The 17032-nt window shown below is 36.7% G+C and overlaps 1 protein-coding gene and 1 long non-coding RNA gene across 2 annotated transcripts in view; one reads left to right on the top strand and one right to left on the bottom strand.

The window, feature by feature from the left end:
- The window catches only part of LOC132108252 (uncharacterized), a 73324-nt gene that overhangs the window by 13940 nt on the left and 42352 nt on the right, over positions 1 to 17032 (bottom strand). The gene's annotated exons all lie outside the window — the stretch shown is intronic.
- Positions 1097 to 5768, top strand: spcs2 (signal peptidase complex subunit 2). Its single transcript, XM_059514923.1, has 5 exons — positions 1097 to 1202; positions 1937 to 2020; positions 2267 to 2419; positions 2540 to 2682; positions 4547 to 5768. The coding sequence occupies exons 1-5, from the start codon at positions 1164 to 1166 to the stop codon at positions 4731 to 4733; spliced, it is 606 nt and encodes a 201-aa protein (XP_059370906.1). The 5' UTR covers positions 1097 to 1163; the 3' UTR covers positions 4734 to 5768.

Raw genomic sequence — 17032 nt, 5'->3', positions numbered from 1 at the left:
TCCCTGTAACAGCTAAAGAATTTGCAGTAGTATTTGATTCTGTTCCTAGTGGCCTTATTCAACTTTTATCAGGCAATGTATCTTCTGAAGCTATCCCCATATATATTAATAATCGGTTAAGTATTGATGGCGTGAACATTATAGATAAAAAAATTTAATAACTTTTATATTAGAGAATTATGTAGAATTATGTTATTGCCTAAATGCAAACCTTTTTGGAACTCAATGTATAATCAGATTGATTTGAAAGAGGTCTGGAACTTACCCAATAAATACTGTCTGACCAATAAAGTTAAAGAAATGACATATAAGATTATTCACTTGATTTATCCAGTGAGACAAGTAGTCTCAAGATTTTTTAGAGACATGGAAACTACATGCAGCTTTTGTAATACAGAAGAAGAATCAATAAAACATTTATTCTTTGAATGTGTATTTACCCAATTGTTTTGGATTGATGTTGAATATCTGATATTTAAATTTACAAAAGTAAAGATTCAGCTATCTGGTAAATATATTTTTTTTGTTATACAAAAATAAGAATGTGGAGCAAAATTTTGTTGTTAACGTATGGAAAATACCATATACACAAGCAGAAATGGTCAAATAATAAACCAAACATCTTATTATTTGAAATTGAGCTTAAACATTATATTGAAGCCCTAAAAGAAGCAAGAAATAAAAAAGCGAAACGGATGTATAGAATTGCTGAATCCTTTTCTTTGTCATTTTTTTTTTATTTTCCCGTGTAATTGTTATTTTTTTTTTTCATTGTTTCTTTGATGCTGTTTTGAATGTAATAATACATTATGTTCCTCTGTATATGTATGTTGTACAAGGTTAAGGACTCCTGAAGGAACAGCATCACACGACTGGACAGGTAAACTTATGTAAAAATCTCATAATATGACAGCAGAAAAATATCGCGTACTAAAATAATTGTTGTATTATACAAGTTCTAAAAAATAAAAATAAAATAAAGACTAAATATGAGATATTTCTTCAAAAGTTTGTAATCGGATAAACGTCATCGCGTCTAGCCAATCAAAGAGCTCGTCCTCTTGACCGCATCCAGCAGGGTGCTCTGTTTCTATTGGACGGTTTTTGTGTGATTTTAACCAATCACAGTCACCCAGCTCACAGCAAATGAACAGGAAGAAAAGATGGCGGCGAGGAACGGAAAGAATGCTCTTCTGGAAAAAGTAAGAAATCTTTATTGAATGCATTTGCGTAGCCATCATTAAAGCCCAGCAGAAATGTATTATTTTTTATATACATTTAACGTTAATCATCTGCACTCGTAACTCGGATTGATGATGCCACCGTCGCTCTGGGCCAAAAATGTTAACTTGTTCAAATGGATGCACTTTATTCAATGTGCTTTTCTAACATTACATGATTAAACGAGCTTATTAAAATCATTTGATGTCGTTAACATGTCTAGATACAGAAGATTACACAACATTGCACAAGTTTTGAGTCGTGTTCATCATTAGTATCATCTTCAGCAAGCATATGGAGTTTGAAACTAGGAAGCTGATGTGGCTTTGTTTTCAGTTGAGACATCTAACGTTTCATATTTCTTTTTGCACTGTGACTACTGTATATTTACATGTGATTAGAAACTCACACTCTGTCAGAAGCAGGTTTATCATATTTTAAATAAAACACTTAATGTATGCACAAGTGTTTTTTTTTTTTTTTACTTTTAGGATAAAACGCATAAGTAAAAATTTCAGTAACCCATCTGACGGTTACCAACCACAAAGGAAATCTATCTCATGCACTTTTATGCAAGCTTTATACATTCAAAATACCTTTTGCGTTTTAAAAATGATTATTTCAAGGTTTAAAATTGGAAAAGTAATTCATTTTGTCAATGAGGTCTAAAATGGTGTGTATCTGTAGTGTATCTCAGTTAATTCCTTGATTTCAGTGGAGGATTGATGAAAAGCCAGTCAAGATTGACAAATGGGACGGTGCAGCGGTGAAGAACTCTCTGGATGATGCAGCTAAGAAGGTGTGAGCCTTTTCTATTAATAAAATTGTGGTAGAATTTATAATCGTAATGCATTTATTTGATCAAAAATATTGTGAAATTATTTTAAATATTTTTGTGACATTACTCCAATATTCAGTGTCACAAGATCCTTCAGATATATTATTACATTATATTATATATACATTCAATGCATCCCTAATTCATATATTTATGATGTGGTTTATTTGCATATTTAAATTGATCACTTTTCTGTTTCAACCATAGGTTCTGATTGAAAAATACGGCTACGTTGAAAACTTCAACTTAGTCGATGGACGTCTGTTCATTTGCACGGTCTCCTGCCTTTTCGCCATTGTAGCTTTAATTTGGGATTACCTGCACCCGTTCCCAGAGTCCAAGCCTGTGCTGGCCTGCTGCGTCGTTTCATATCCTTCACTAAGCAAACTCCCAACACAATGGAGATGACCGTTAGCATTGGAGGCTTGACAGTGTGAATGAATATAGACTTAGCACTGCTTCAGTTCTTGCCCTTAACAGATCCACACATACTTCATCATGATGGGGATTTTGACCCTCTACACGTCTTACAAAGAGAAGAACATCTTCCTCGTGGCCCTGCAGAAGGACCCAGCTGGCATGGACCCAGATCACATCTGGCAGCTCTCATCTAGCCTGAAAAGGTGATTTTCATTTATCAATGGGATAGTTCACCCAAAAATGAAAATTGTCACTTATTACTCACCCTAATGTCGTTCCACACCTGTAAGACCTCCGTTCATCTGTGGAACACAAATTAAGACATTTTTGATGAATCCGAGAGCTCTCTGACCCTCCATAAGCAGCAATGTTCCCAGACTCAGAAACGTAGCTTAATTTTACAAATCTACGAGAATCCTTTATTTGTTTATTTATTTTTTTCTGTGCAAAATAACTTCAATAATTCTTCTTCTCCACAGTTTTATTTCCATTAGGGCTGTCACTAAAGTTAGGGTTATTTTGGTAATCGAGTACTAGGTCGAAAATTAAGATGATTAATATATATATATATATATATATATATAATATATATATATATATTAATAGTAATAAAAATAGACCCAAGTGAAAAATGGCCTTGAAATATAAATACATGAATATAATACATAACAATACAATATAATACAAAACAAAACTGTTGATATACATGATGCATTATGAACAATAGTTAATGCACATTATGCGTTATCAAATGCCTGCAGAGGGCACCAGTGGCCTTAGAACTGTTCTTACACTTTACTGCGCAATCTAATCCTTGTTTAATATTGGCCAAAGAACTTAATTCAAATGACCACTTAATCCTTAATATTTGGCCAATTTCTTTATGACAGGAAAGCTACAGCCACTGTGATTACTTGAATATGTGTGGACAACAACGGTTTTAAAGTCACGGTTCGGTTCATTTTCGGTACAGTAAGGGAAAGAAATGCAAACATTAAACTGCAGGTTTTTTATTACTATACACTTTTAAAAAAAATACTTTTTAATAAAATATATATAAATTTAAAAAAAGAATAAGAAATAAAATACTGCTGCAAAGTTCTCCACTAAATAAAATACTCTCAGTCTCAAACCAATATCATAATAAAATATAATGAAAAATATAATAAATATGATTACAGTGCAGCACTACCAATCCCAGCTTGTAGGCCTGCTTCACCAGAACCGTGCCTGACGCGGCGCTGCTGCTGCTGTAGGTGACTGCCGACAGACCAGGATCTTGTCTTCATGACAACAATATCTATACTTCATGTTGAGCATAAATATAAAGCCTACTGATAAAGGACACCGTCAACAGTATTGACGGCAAAATAGACTATGTTTGACAGGTGCAATATTTGAAAATCGATAATTATTTATTTTTTAAATTACATTTATATCTGAATTTATGTCAACCTATAGACTTTCAAACATCAAAATGTCATGAATTAATATGTATTTGTGTACAAAAGGACATTTTCTGTCTATTTTGCCTGGAAATGCTTCCAACCCTCGCGCGTGTCGCGTGAAAAATAGGCGTCGGTTCTATTTCTAGCATGCACGCGTTTTCCGCGCGATGCGCGTCTCACGCAGGCAGTCTGCAAGATCTAACCTGTTAACATGGGAGCCGAATTAAAAACGGACACGCCACGCAGCTGAGACGCTTGCGCCACGCAGCCAGTGTGTCGCCGGCCTTAGAATCAGCTGCAGGGCGGGATTTGTGCTGAACTTCCGCCACTTAATATGTTCGTTTGGAAACACGAAAATGTACTTATGTTCCACACACAAAATATTGCATTCGGTCATTCGGTACACACGTGCACCGTACCGAAAGCCCTGTACCGAAACGGTCCGGTACGAATACACGTCCCGTTACACCCCTATTTTATATTATACTACTATTAGTAATAGAAAGGCAAACATTATATACTAGAGTGCTGTTGATGACAGTGTTACTGACACTTACATACTGAAGTGTACATTTTCTAAATCTAAATTGGTTGCAGCTAACAGACTTGTTTCCATTAGGTTTGATGACCAGTATACGTTTAAAATTTGTTTTACTGATGGGAAAACCAAGCAGTCGAGGGAGATGGAGATTACGAAGTCAGTCGGGGCATTCTTCGATGAGAACGGGACGCTGGTGATGGACCAGTATGAGAAATGTGTCTCAAAGCTTCATGACACGCTGGCCACAGACAAGAAGACAAAGTAAGGTTTAGTAGAAACTGACGGCCCAGGCCTTCAGCGACCCAGCACACGCAGTAACGGTGGCTTTAGTGGGACAAAACCGATGTTATTCTGGCTAGTGAGTGTTATCAGAGTTCAGCTCACAGCTGTAATATTACATAAGATCAACACAGTGTTTTTTTATTGCTTCTGTTAAAGAAATGGTCCAGTTGTTTTTGTTTTGTGAACTTTTATTTTTTTTATGCAACTTCAGTTTGGTGTTTCAATTTAATGCTCTTATTAAAAATCCAGACATTTCTACAACAAGCATAGATGGAGAAACAATGTTCTACAATATCATTAGATTTTTGTTCAATTTAAAGGATCACTTTAAATAAATAATTCACCCAAGAATGTAATTAAGAGCAGATCCAATAAAGTTTTTATGTGTTGGGAAGATATTTATATTTTCATAAAGCAGAATAAGTCACTCTTTACTTTAGGAGTGTTCTTTGGAGGTGACCTTCATTAGTTCTCACACATGTCATGATGTAATGTGTATATGTATATTTTGTCCCAAGCCTTATTACATCTTTGTATCTTTTCAATCTGCACTTTTTTTTTCTATTCTGAATTTGACTTGTTTAGGCTATGAGTGACAATGACGAGCAAAAAAAGGGACTTTGTCCATCTGTTGTGTTGTCCCCTTGCCGCTTTGATACTTTTGTGTTCGGCCATTTGAGCTTAAACCAGGGATAATCGTTTTATGTTCCTTTTTTCTTTTCTTTTTTTGAGCATTGGATCAGTTTTGACCTGTTTTCACACTCAGGAGTGAATGGACCTTAATTTCTTTCTGTGTTCTGTCAACAAAAAATTCAAGTAGATTATCTATAATTTATTTTGAAAGAACAGTACATCTGGATGCAGCTTGTTTTTCTGTATTGTGAAATATAAGGCTTGCTGAATTTAACAAACTATTGCTAGCATTTTTGTCTAATGATATTCAGCTTTAGCTACCAATATTGTATGTGCCTGTTATCAAATTAGAAAAAAAGAATAATAAAGTGATAAGGCATTTTTACATTTCTGTTCTGATCTTTGTTCATTTCTATTTTATTTTAGTAATTTTTTCCAGATCTGATTTATTTTCTCCACTCATTTTCCAGTCAAAAATTAATATTCGATTGAATATTTAAATGACATGTTTATTGCTATATCAGTCATGATTATAAAATAAATAGGAAAGCATCATTTAAATTTAGTTTTTGTTAAAAATTACAGTAAAGTTACACTGCAAAGGTGTCACAGGAGCACTTTTGAAGTGGCATTTTGGGTGTGTTTCACTCGGAGGTGAAATGAATGCATGCAAAATATCGTCTTGTTCTAGTGAACCAAGTATCTGTATTTTGTCTCATCTCGTGAGCTAAGTGTATTGTCACACCCCTAGTGTCGATAAATGGTGATATAGCTCATAATTTTCCAAGTGTATGATAAAGCTTTCATTCTTTAGGTCAACCATATATTCATGAAAAAGAACATCAGTTTGAATAAGGAAAGTGATAACTTTGTCATAGTATCCTTTCAAATGTTAAAGTCAGCCCAGATATAAATGTTAAAGTTAGAGTCAGCTTAGATATTATTGTGACGGCAGAGCCTGTGTAAACAGATCTGTGAGGGTTTGTTCCATTGTGCTTCTAACACGCTGCCCGACTGGCATATGCACAGATGGAATGAATCACATTTGGCCCCATCCAAAAAAAAAAGTGGATCTGTGAGTGATCCTGCACGAGCCTCTAAAACACTGCAAACAATACACCACACCTTTTTCAACTATTACTTTTCATGCAGTGTGTCATGTAGCTGTATGTAACCATTATATATCATGCACTGTCATCTTCACAACTTTGCAGATAGTTTAAGTAATTGTCTGTCAAAAAAAAAAAAGAGTGCTCTCAATTGTCGAAAAGAGTCGTCAGGAATTTGAATCATATTTTCATTCACATTTACACTCCAGCTTTGAACGAGGTGGAACTATATTTTATGAATGTGATTCAAATACGATTCAAAGTCCCATGCATTTACATAACACACTTTAGGCCAGATTAGAATTTTAGACACATTATAATTTTTTCAGCTGGTCACAATTTTTAAATGGCTTAACACAACACATGGGCCATGGAAGCCCATTTCCTCAAAAAAATGTTAATTGCAACTTAAGTGCTATTTAGCGTTTAAATCTCGCAGTTCTGACAGTTGTGTCATATAAGCTCGTAATTTTGAGTTACAAAGTCAGAAATGCAAGATATTAACTAGAAGGTCTGATTATTTTCCTCAGAATTTAGAGATTGTATTGCTATTCAGACTTCATGCATGCAGTAAAAAAAACTAAAATCATAATTGTAAGCTATTTTTCATCAGAATTGGACTTCCGATTCTTACTCGCAATTGCAAGAGTATGTCTCAAAATTCAGAGTAAAGAAGTCAGTGTTATGGAATTTCTTAACACAATTGTCATAAAATTATGACATATATAATTGCAATATATAAATTCGCAATTCTAAGTTCAAATCTCACACTTTCTAACAACTTGCAATTCTGAGAAAAAAAGTTGCACATTTATTTTCTTACACAACTGACATTCAGAATAAAAGACGGTATATGTTTCTTTAAGTAAAATACCCCAAAGAACAACACAAAGCATTCAGCAATCCAGCTGCTTCATGACCGAACTGTTAAAAGACATTAAACTTTCATTTGCTCTCTCTGTGTTGAATGGGACTTTATGCTAGCTGATACTAGAGAGACATATATAGGTCAGTGAACTCTTGTTGCTTTATGCAGGTCATACCCTGAAAACCAAAGCTGAGCTACTTTCTCCATTAATCCAATTAGAGCCAATACCAAACACTCTACTGCATGTATACAGTGACCAGTCTAATAATAGACTGAAGGTCAACCTATTTTGAGTACATATTGGTAGATCCTTTTGACATTATTAGCTGTAACTTTTTCTGTGTTTGTGTTAAATCAGGTGATGTTTTAACTGAGGTGGTGACAGAAGAGTGCAAACATTTGGTGACATTTTACAGCAGAAATCATTCTCGAGGTGCGGTCACATTTACTGTTGCTCAGAAAAATGTTATGGGCGAAATCAAGTCAGATTCTCTGCAGGATCAGGAGTTGTGCATGAAAGGGAAAGAGTTCACAAACCAGATTTCACTCTTGTGAATTAATGTGATTTTGCCTTAGTTACCAACAGAAAACTGCTTGGTTTGAAAGTGGCTTCATATATCTCTACATTATTGACAATTGACCATTTGCCACGCAACATTTGGTTAATATGACCGCACCTTATGTTGACATTCATAAATCAACATAGCATTTCTAATGTTCTGTGAAAGAAGAGGTTCTGCACGCCATCTTGGTAAGCCGGAGCTTCTTCCTAAAGGTTGAAATCGCAAAGCACAGCACCTAAAAAAGAATTAATATACTGAGAAATGTAAAGTTTTAAATTAAATATTAAATTGAGAAGATTTACTTTTATGCAGGGAGGTTTACTTTTACATTTTAAATATTTATTTTTGTTGATACAGTGTTCCATTGTAAGTATTGCTGTCAAAAATAAAATAAGTCTTAGTTTACATATGAGTACTGTGTAGATTTCTGTGTATATAAATTCAAACACATGCATTTAAGATGCATATAATTAGTGTTGGTCATATAATTAGAATATCATCAAAAAAGTTGATTTATTTCACTAATTCCATTCAAAAAGTGAAACTTGTACATTATATGAATTAATTACACACAGACTGATATATTTCAAATGTTTATTTCTTTTAATTTTGATGATTATAACTGACAACTAAGGAAAATCCCAAATTCAGTTTCTCAGAAAATTAGAATTTAACTTAAGACCAATACAAAGAAAGGACTTTTAGAAATTTGACCAACAAAAAAGTATGAAAATGAAAAGTATGAGCATGTACAGCACTCATTAGTTGAGACTCCTTTGGCCTGAATTACTGCAGCAATGTGGCGTGGCATGGAGTCGATCAGTCTGTGGCACTGCTCAGGTGTTATGAGAGCCCAGGTTGCTCTGATAGTGGCCTTCAGCTCGTCTGCATTGTTGGGTCTGGCATATCGCATCTTCCTCTTCACAATACCACACAGATTTTCTATCGGGTTAAGTTCAGGCGAGTTTGCTGGCCAATTAAGAACAGGGATACCATGGTAAACCAGCTACTGGAAGCTTTGGCACTGTGTGCAGGGGCCAAGTCCTGTTGGAAAATTAAATCTGCATCTCTATAAAGTTGGTCAAAGTTGCAATGGTCGTCTTTTGGACAACTGTTAAGTCAGCAGTCTTCCCCATGATTGTGTAGCCTACAGAACTAGACTGAGAGACCATTTAAAGTCTTTGCAGGTGTTTTGAGTTAATTAGCTGATTAGAGTGTGGCACCAGGTGTCTTCAATATTAAATTTTAAAATAAATTAAATTAAAATAAAATGTATGCATTTAGCAGACGCTTTTATCCAAAAGCGAATTACAGTGCATTCAGGCTATCAATTTTTACCTACCATATTGAACCTTTTCACAATACTCTAATTTTCTGAGATCCTGAATTTGGGATTTACCTTAGTTGTCAGTTATAATCATCAACGTTAAAAGAAATTTGAAATATATCAGTCTGTGTGTAATGAATATAATATACGAGCCTCACTTTTTGAATGAAATTAATTAAATAAACTTTTTTTTTATGACCAGAACCTGTATGTATGTGTATGTATGTATATATATATATATATATATATATATATATATATATATATATATATTAGTGGTGGGCCGTTATCGGCGTTAACGTGAGACTCCTATCGGGCGATAAAAAAAAATATCGCCGTTAATCTATTCTCAAAGTTGGGTTGGGAGATGGGTCTATACTAAGCGAGCTATGATGACTTTCACCTTGATATTTTATATAAGCGACTGGCTGAGGCCAGCCTAAAAAGATGCTCAGGACAGTTTACGGTCCACTGCTGCGCATCTTAATGAAAGCTTATCTTTTTCACGTGTTTTAAGCCTTGCCGCTTGTCGATTTAAACATTAAAGCATCCAAACACAAGTCACGGAAAAGCTGAAGAGAGCTTGTTACTCGCGCGCCGCGTATCACGGACAGCGACACTGAACCGAGCTCTCTTCTGCGAAGTTCTTCTCGAAGTCCCTCCTGCACCTGAACAAACAAATACAAATCGCAGTTTGAACAAATAAAAAGATGTGAAAGAGCCCAATTCAGTACCGCGGTGTTCTGGTGTTCAGGGCTCACGCAGAGAGAGGCGTCTCAAAACACTTGAACATCGAATTTGCTTATTTTTGCTCTTGTGCCGACAAATACATACAAAATATGTCAAAATATCCACCTTGGACATTATGCTCGAAAAAACTGTCAGTTATTTCTTAAGTGAAAGTAAACGGTTGAGGAAAAAAATGGGATGTGTATTATTGGATGTGTTCATCGTCTCTTAAAGTGACCGCACCTAATTTGCCTACTGGCTGCTGTAATGTTAATCCAAGAAAATGAAAATCACTCACTGCTCTCGACTGAATTACTTTGTAGTTTTAACAGTTGAACCAAAAATTACACAGACACCAGATATAATTTTTGATATATATATAGCAAAACTGTAATAATGTGAGAAATGTTGAAGGTGTCTGAATAAATGTAGGTTCGATTGTACAGTCGTGGCCAAAAGTTTTGAGAATTACATAAATATTAGTTTTCAAAATGTTTGCTGCTAAACTGCTTTTAGATCTTTGTTTCAGTTGTTTCTGTGATGTACTGAAATATAATTACAAGCACTTCATACGTTTCAAAGGCTTTTATCGACAATTACATGACATTTATGTAAAGAGTCAGTATTTGCAGTGTTTGCCCTTCTTTTTCAGGACCTCTGCAATTCGACTGGGCATGCGCTCAGTCAACTTCTGGGCCAAATCCTGACTGATAGCAACCCATTCTTTCATAATCACTTCTTGGAGTTTGTCAGAATTAGTGGGTTTTTGTTTGTCCACCCGCCTCTTGAGGATTGCCCACAAGTTCTCAATGGGATTAAGATCTGGGGAGTTTCCAGGCCATGGACCCAAAATTTCAACATTCTGGTCCCCGAGCCACTTAGTTATCACTTTTGCCTTATGGCACGGTGCTCCATCGTGCTGGAAAATGCATTGTTCTTCACCAAACTGTTGTTGGATTGTTGGAAGAAGTTACTGTTGGAGGGTGTTTTGGTACCATTCTTTATTCATGGCTGTGTTTTTGGGGCAGAATTGTGAGTGAGCCCACTCCCTTGGATGAGAAGCAACCCCACACATGAATGGTGTCAGGATGCTTTACTGTTGGCATGACACAGGACTGATGGTAGCGCTCACCTTTTCTTCTCCGGACAAGCCTTTTTCCAGATGCCCCAAACAATCGGAAAGGGGCTTCATCGGAGAATATGACTTTGCCCCAGTCCTCAGCAGTCCATTCACTATACTTTCTGCAGAAGATCAATCTGTCCCTGATGTTTTTTTTGGAGAGAAGTGGCTTCTTTGCTGCCCTTCTTGACACCAGGCCATCTTCCAAAAGTCTTGGCCTCACTGTGCGTGCAGATGCGCTCACACCTGCCTGCTGCCATTCCTGAGCAAGCTCTGCACTGGTGGCACTCCGATCCCGCAGCTGAATCCTCTTTAGGAGACGATCCTGGCGCTTGCTGGACTTTCTTGGACGCCCTGAAGCCTTCTTTACAAGAATTGAACCTCTTTTTTTGAAGTTCTTGATGATCCTATAAATTGTTGATTTAGGTGCAATCTTAGTAGCCACAATATCCTCGCCTGTGAAGCCATTTTTATGCAACGCAATGATGGCTGCACGCGTTTCTTTGCAGGTCACCATGGTTAACAATGGAAGAACAATGATTTCAAGCATCACCCTCCTTTTAACATGTCAAGTCTGCCATTCTAACCCAATCAGCCTGACATAATGATCTCCAGCCTTGTGCTCGTCAACATTCTCACCTGAGTTAACAAGACGATTACTGAAATGATCTCAGCAGGTCCTTTAATGACAGCAATGAAATGCATTGGAAAGGTTTTTTTGGGATTAAGTTAATTTTTATGGCAAAGAAGGACTATGCAATTCATCTGATCACTCTTCATAACATTCTGGAGTATATGCAAATTGCTATTATAAAAACTTACGCAGCAACTTTTCCAATTTCCAATATTTATGTAATTCTCAAAACTTTTGGCCACGACTGTATATTTAATTTTTACATTGAAGAATATCCAGTGCTATTTTACATTTAATTATTTGGTTTCTGTACCTTGACACCTACAAACTTGAAAAAAAAACTTAAACATTGTGTAAATAGCACAAATAAATAAAAATAAACGAACATACAAATTAAACAATTTCAAACAGGGCCCACTGGTACAACCTTCACCGGGTCCCCGCTGACCCCAGCTACGGCCCTGCTCACGCCTGTTTCACACATACTCCGTTCCATCTGCAGTGCGTATACTAGCTTGATAAACCCATTCTCAAAGACTTACTGTTTGTCAATTTTATTTGGGTAACACACATATTCTGAATGCCTTCGGCAGAATTCGAATGAGCCATTTTAATCTAGATTAATCTAGATTAATTTCAAGATCACAGTGAGATTAATCTAGATTAAAAAAATTAATATATGCCCATATATATATGGACTTTCTCCTGCACAACCCTCGATATCCAAAAGTCCAGCCCTACACATCTGTGTCAAGCTTTCAGGAAAAGTTCAAACGTGAGCAAAGCCACAATCCATATTTTCAGCTGTCATATAACTGTTGTGTTTGCCAGTAAGTAGTAAATTATGTAACTAATCAACAAATGCACATCAGCAGCCATACATTTCTTCAGGGCCGGCCCTGACCAATTTGCTGCCCTAGGCAAGATTTTACCTGGCGCCCCATGCATCACAGCCCATTTCACCATGTCATTGTGTTCATGATTTAGCATATATATATACAACCCGAATTCCGGAAAAGTTGGGACGTTTTTTACATTTTAATAAAATGAAAACTAAAAGACTTTCAAATCACATGAGCCAATATTTTATTCACAATAGAACATAGATAACATAGCAAATGTTTAAACTGAGAAAGTTTACAATTTTATGCACAAAATGAGCTCATTTCAATTTTGATTTCTACTACAGGTCTCAAAATAGTTGGGACGGGGCATGTTTACCATTGTGTAGCATCTCCTTTTCTTTTCAAAACAGTTTGAAGACGTCTGGGCATTGAGGCTATGAGTCGCTGGAGTTTTTCTGTTGGAATTTGGTCCCATTCTTGCCTTATATAGATTTCCAGCTGCTGAAGAGTTCGTGGTCGTCTTTGACGTATTTTTCGTTTAATGATGCGCCAAATGTTCTCTATAGGTGAAAGATCTGGACTGCAGGCAGGCCAGGTTAGCACCCGGACTCTTCTACGATGAAGCCATGCTGTTGTTATAGCTGCAGTATGTGGTTTTGCATTGTCCTGCTGAAATAAACAAGGCCTTCCCTGAAATAGACGTTGTTTGGAGGGAAGCATATGTTGCTCTAAAACCTTTATATACCTTTCAGCATTCACAGAGCCTTCCAAAACATGCAAGCTGCCCATACCGTATGCACTTATGCACCCCCATACCATCAGAGATGCTGGCTTTTGAACTGAACGCTGATAACATGCTGGAAGGTCTCCCTCCTCTTTAGCCCGGAGGACACGGCGTCCGTGATTTCCAACAAGAAAGTCAAATTTGGACCCGTCTGACCATAAAACACTATTCCACTTTGAAATTGTCCATTTTAAATGAGCCTTGGCCCACAGGACACGACGGCGCTTCTGGACCATGTTCACATATGGCTTTCTTTTTGCATGATAGAGCTTTAGTTGGCATCTGCTGATGGCACGGCGGATTGTGTTTACCGACAGTGGTTTCTGAAAGTATTCCTGGGCCCATTTAGTAATGTCATTGACACAATCATGCCGATGAGTGATGCAGTGTCGTCTGAGAGCCCGAAGACCACGGGCATCCAATAAAGGTCTCCGGCCTTGTCCCTTACGCACAGAGATTTCTCCAGTTTCTCTGAATCGTTTGATGATGTTATGCACTGTAGATGATGAGATTTGCAAAGCCTTTGCAATTTGACGTTGAGGAACATTGTTTTTAAAGTTTTCCACAATTTTTTTACACAGTCTTTCACAGATTGGAGAGCCTCTGCCCATCTTTACTTCTGAGAGACTCTGCTTCTCTAAGACAAAGCTTTTATAGCTAATCATGTTACAGACCTGATATCAATTAACTAAATTAATCACTAGATGTTCTCCCAGCTGAATCTTTTCAAAACTGCTTGCTTTTTTAGCCATTTGTTGCCCCCGTGCCAACTTTTTTGAGACCTGTAGCAGGCATTAAATTTTAAATGAGCTAATTAAGTGGATAAAAGTGTAAAATCTCTCAGTTTAAACATTTGCTACGTTATCTATGTTCTATTGTGAATAAAATATTGGCTCATGTGATTTGAAATTCCTTTAGTTTTCATTTTATTAAAATTAAAAAAAAAACGTCCCAACTTTTCCGGAATTCGGGTTGTATACACACACACACATTACAGCAGAACTGTTTCCAACACTCATAATAAATCATCATATTAGAATGATTTCTAAAGGATCATGTGACACTGAAGAATGGAGTAATGATGCTGAAAATTCAGCTTTGCATCACAGAAATAAATGATAATTTAAAGTATAATAAATTGAAAACAAATTATTTTAAATTGTAATTATATATCACAATATTACATTTTTTCTGTATTTTTGATCAAATAAATGCAGGCTTGATGAACAGAAGAAACTTCTTTCAAAAACATTAAAAATAGTAATGTTTCCAAACTTTTGGCCTGTACTGTATCCCCCCAAAACTGCACAACTGTAGAGTAAAACATTAATAAAAAAGTGATAATAAAAAATGCGTCTTAAAACTGACATGATTGTACAAAATCACAGTCTGGGGACTCAGAACTCAGAACAACTGCTAACATTAAGTTTAAGGTAAAAATAACTGCCATGAAATTATAGTATCTTACTCCTATGCAATAAATTGTTCATTCACTACATCTCTTTACCGCTGTCTTTATCCTCTTCTCTTCTTTTTGGCACTGTATCTATCACAGACTATGGCTCATTTATAATGTGTCATGTAAATTCGGCCTTCCATCACAATCAGGAAACTTTCACCGTGTCTAGAACTGGCGCGAGCTGCCAGGCCCGTTTCTACGAGCTGTGTGTTAACAAAAGCAGTGCTGTTTACATTGGATGCGGCGTCGGGCACGCTACACAACAAATTGGGGAATGGGGAAGTCGTGGCCTGGTGGTTAGAGAATCGGACTCCCAATCGAAGGGTTGTGGGTTCGAGTCCCGGGCCGGCAGGAATTGTGGGTGGGGGGAGTGCATGTACAGTTCTCTCACCACCCTCAATACCACGACTTAGGTGCCCTTGAGCAAGGCACCGAACCCCCAACTGCTCCCCGGGCGCCGCAGCATAAAAAATGGCTGCCCACTGCTCCGGGTGTGTGTTCACAGTGTGTGTGTGTTCACTGCTCTGTGTGTGTGCACTTCGGATGGGTTAAATGCAGAGCACAAATTCTGAGTATGGGTCACCATACTTGGCCGAATGTCACTTCACTTATTACTCACTTATTACCAACAACTGATTGTGCGCGCACTCTGTTTCTGACGCACTTCAAGCACTCGATGGGCGGGGGAAGATTGAAGAGCCTGACTTTTTTTTTTTTTTTTTTGGTAGCATTTCGAATTAATGGTTTTTAAATAGTAGCCTATTATTAAGAAAAAAAATTCACTCGTTCACTCATTCTGGCGCCCCTATGGATGAGTGGCGCCCTTAGCATTTGCCTGTACCGCCTATGCCGCGGGCCGGCCCTGCATTTCTTGGAATAATAGATCAAGACTTGTTGTGTTGTATTGTTTAACTGCAGCTGTACCTGCACACCCGCTGTCAGCAGCAGCAGAGTTATAATGATCAGTCCCAGTGCCATCATGTTGTAGCTCATAGCATCTCTGTCCAGACGGCTGACACCTCTCACATTTATATTGTACAGCAGCTCTGGAGGAGGGGAGGGAAGGTGGCTGTGGGCCCAGTCAATATAACATAGTTTTCATTCCACTGATGATTGTCTCTATTTTCTGTCTAATCAAAGCGTATTTTGAAAAAACTGTAACTGATGTGGATGAATTGGTTTTGTAACAGATTTGTAACAGAATTCAATTCTTTCTACTTGATATATTGCATTGTTAAGTTATGGGCCATTTAATGCTAAGACCTCAGAAGACCATCAGAATCACTGCTGATAAGAATATCATTGTTAATCTAAAAAAAGAATTAGACTGCACCATTATGTTTAGAATGACCTCATTTCACACTCATAAGTGTGTGTTCCTGCAGTGGAAACTCATTGATAAACAGGTAGTTGTGCAACAGCGTACAATCAGGAATGCTGTCAGCAAAAATGCACTATTCAGGACCCACTGCAGTGGCAACAGCTGCAATACCTTGTGACCAGGAGACACAAACACACACACACACACACACACACACACACACACACACACACACACACACACACACAACCCATCCACAGTAAGAAAAAGTTGGGTAAAGAACCTAACTGAACATTCTTCCATGTTATCTATGTATGCATGCATGCATGTATATATTTAGTTGTTTGTTAGTTTATAATGCTAATTATTAGTAGTAGTAGTTGTTGTAGTAATAGTAGTAGCAGAAGTAGTAGTAGTAATTGTATATATATATATATATATATATATATATATATATATATATATATATATATATATATTCTTGCAATTAAATTGGTATACATTTAAATGAGTATTATTATGGTTGTTCACTTCTTTGCCAATAAAATGTAATTTTTAGTAATCAGCCACCAGAGGGAGGGAGTGCATTAAACCAGTTCTCTGGTTTGATAGAATAAAAAGTTGAGCTATATTTCTGTTTAAAGGCTCTGGGTAATGAACTGATATACTCAAGTTATTTACAGTATCATATATTAGCACTACATTATTGCACTAAATAATGTAGAATTAATTTGAGTAAACATTTTTATTAAATGCATGCATGTACATAGAGTAAGCTATATCTGTACCATATAGATTTTAATTCTATATAATTGTCCAAATATAGTTACACGTGACATTTTTTTTAGTCTCTTGCTCTGTGCGTGGCGTCTCGCGTCACGTTTTATCAA

The sequence above is a fragment of the Carassius carassius genome, chromosome 28 (genome assembly GCF_963082965.1).
Source record: "Carassius carassius chromosome 28, fCarCar2.1, whole genome shotgun sequence".
Classification (NCBI taxonomy): domain Eukaryota; kingdom Metazoa; phylum Chordata; class Actinopteri; order Cypriniformes; family Cyprinidae; genus Carassius; species Carassius carassius.
This window is presented reverse-complemented; position numbering and strand designations above follow the sequence as displayed.

Excerpts from the sequence above, each read along its gene's own strand:
- spcs2 (XM_059514923.1), top strand. The coding sequence starts at position 1,164 with ATGGCGGCGAGGAACGGAAAGAATGCTCTTCTGGAAAAA. Across the intron at positions 2,021-2,266 it reads TGGATGATGCAGCTAAGAAG|GTTCTGATTGAAAAATACGG; the intron begins GTGTGAGCCTTT and ends TTTCAACCATAG. Across the intron at positions 2,420-2,539 it reads AGCCTGTGCTGGCCTGCTGC|ATCCACACATACTTCATCAT; the intron begins GTCGTTTCATAT and ends TGCCCTTAACAG.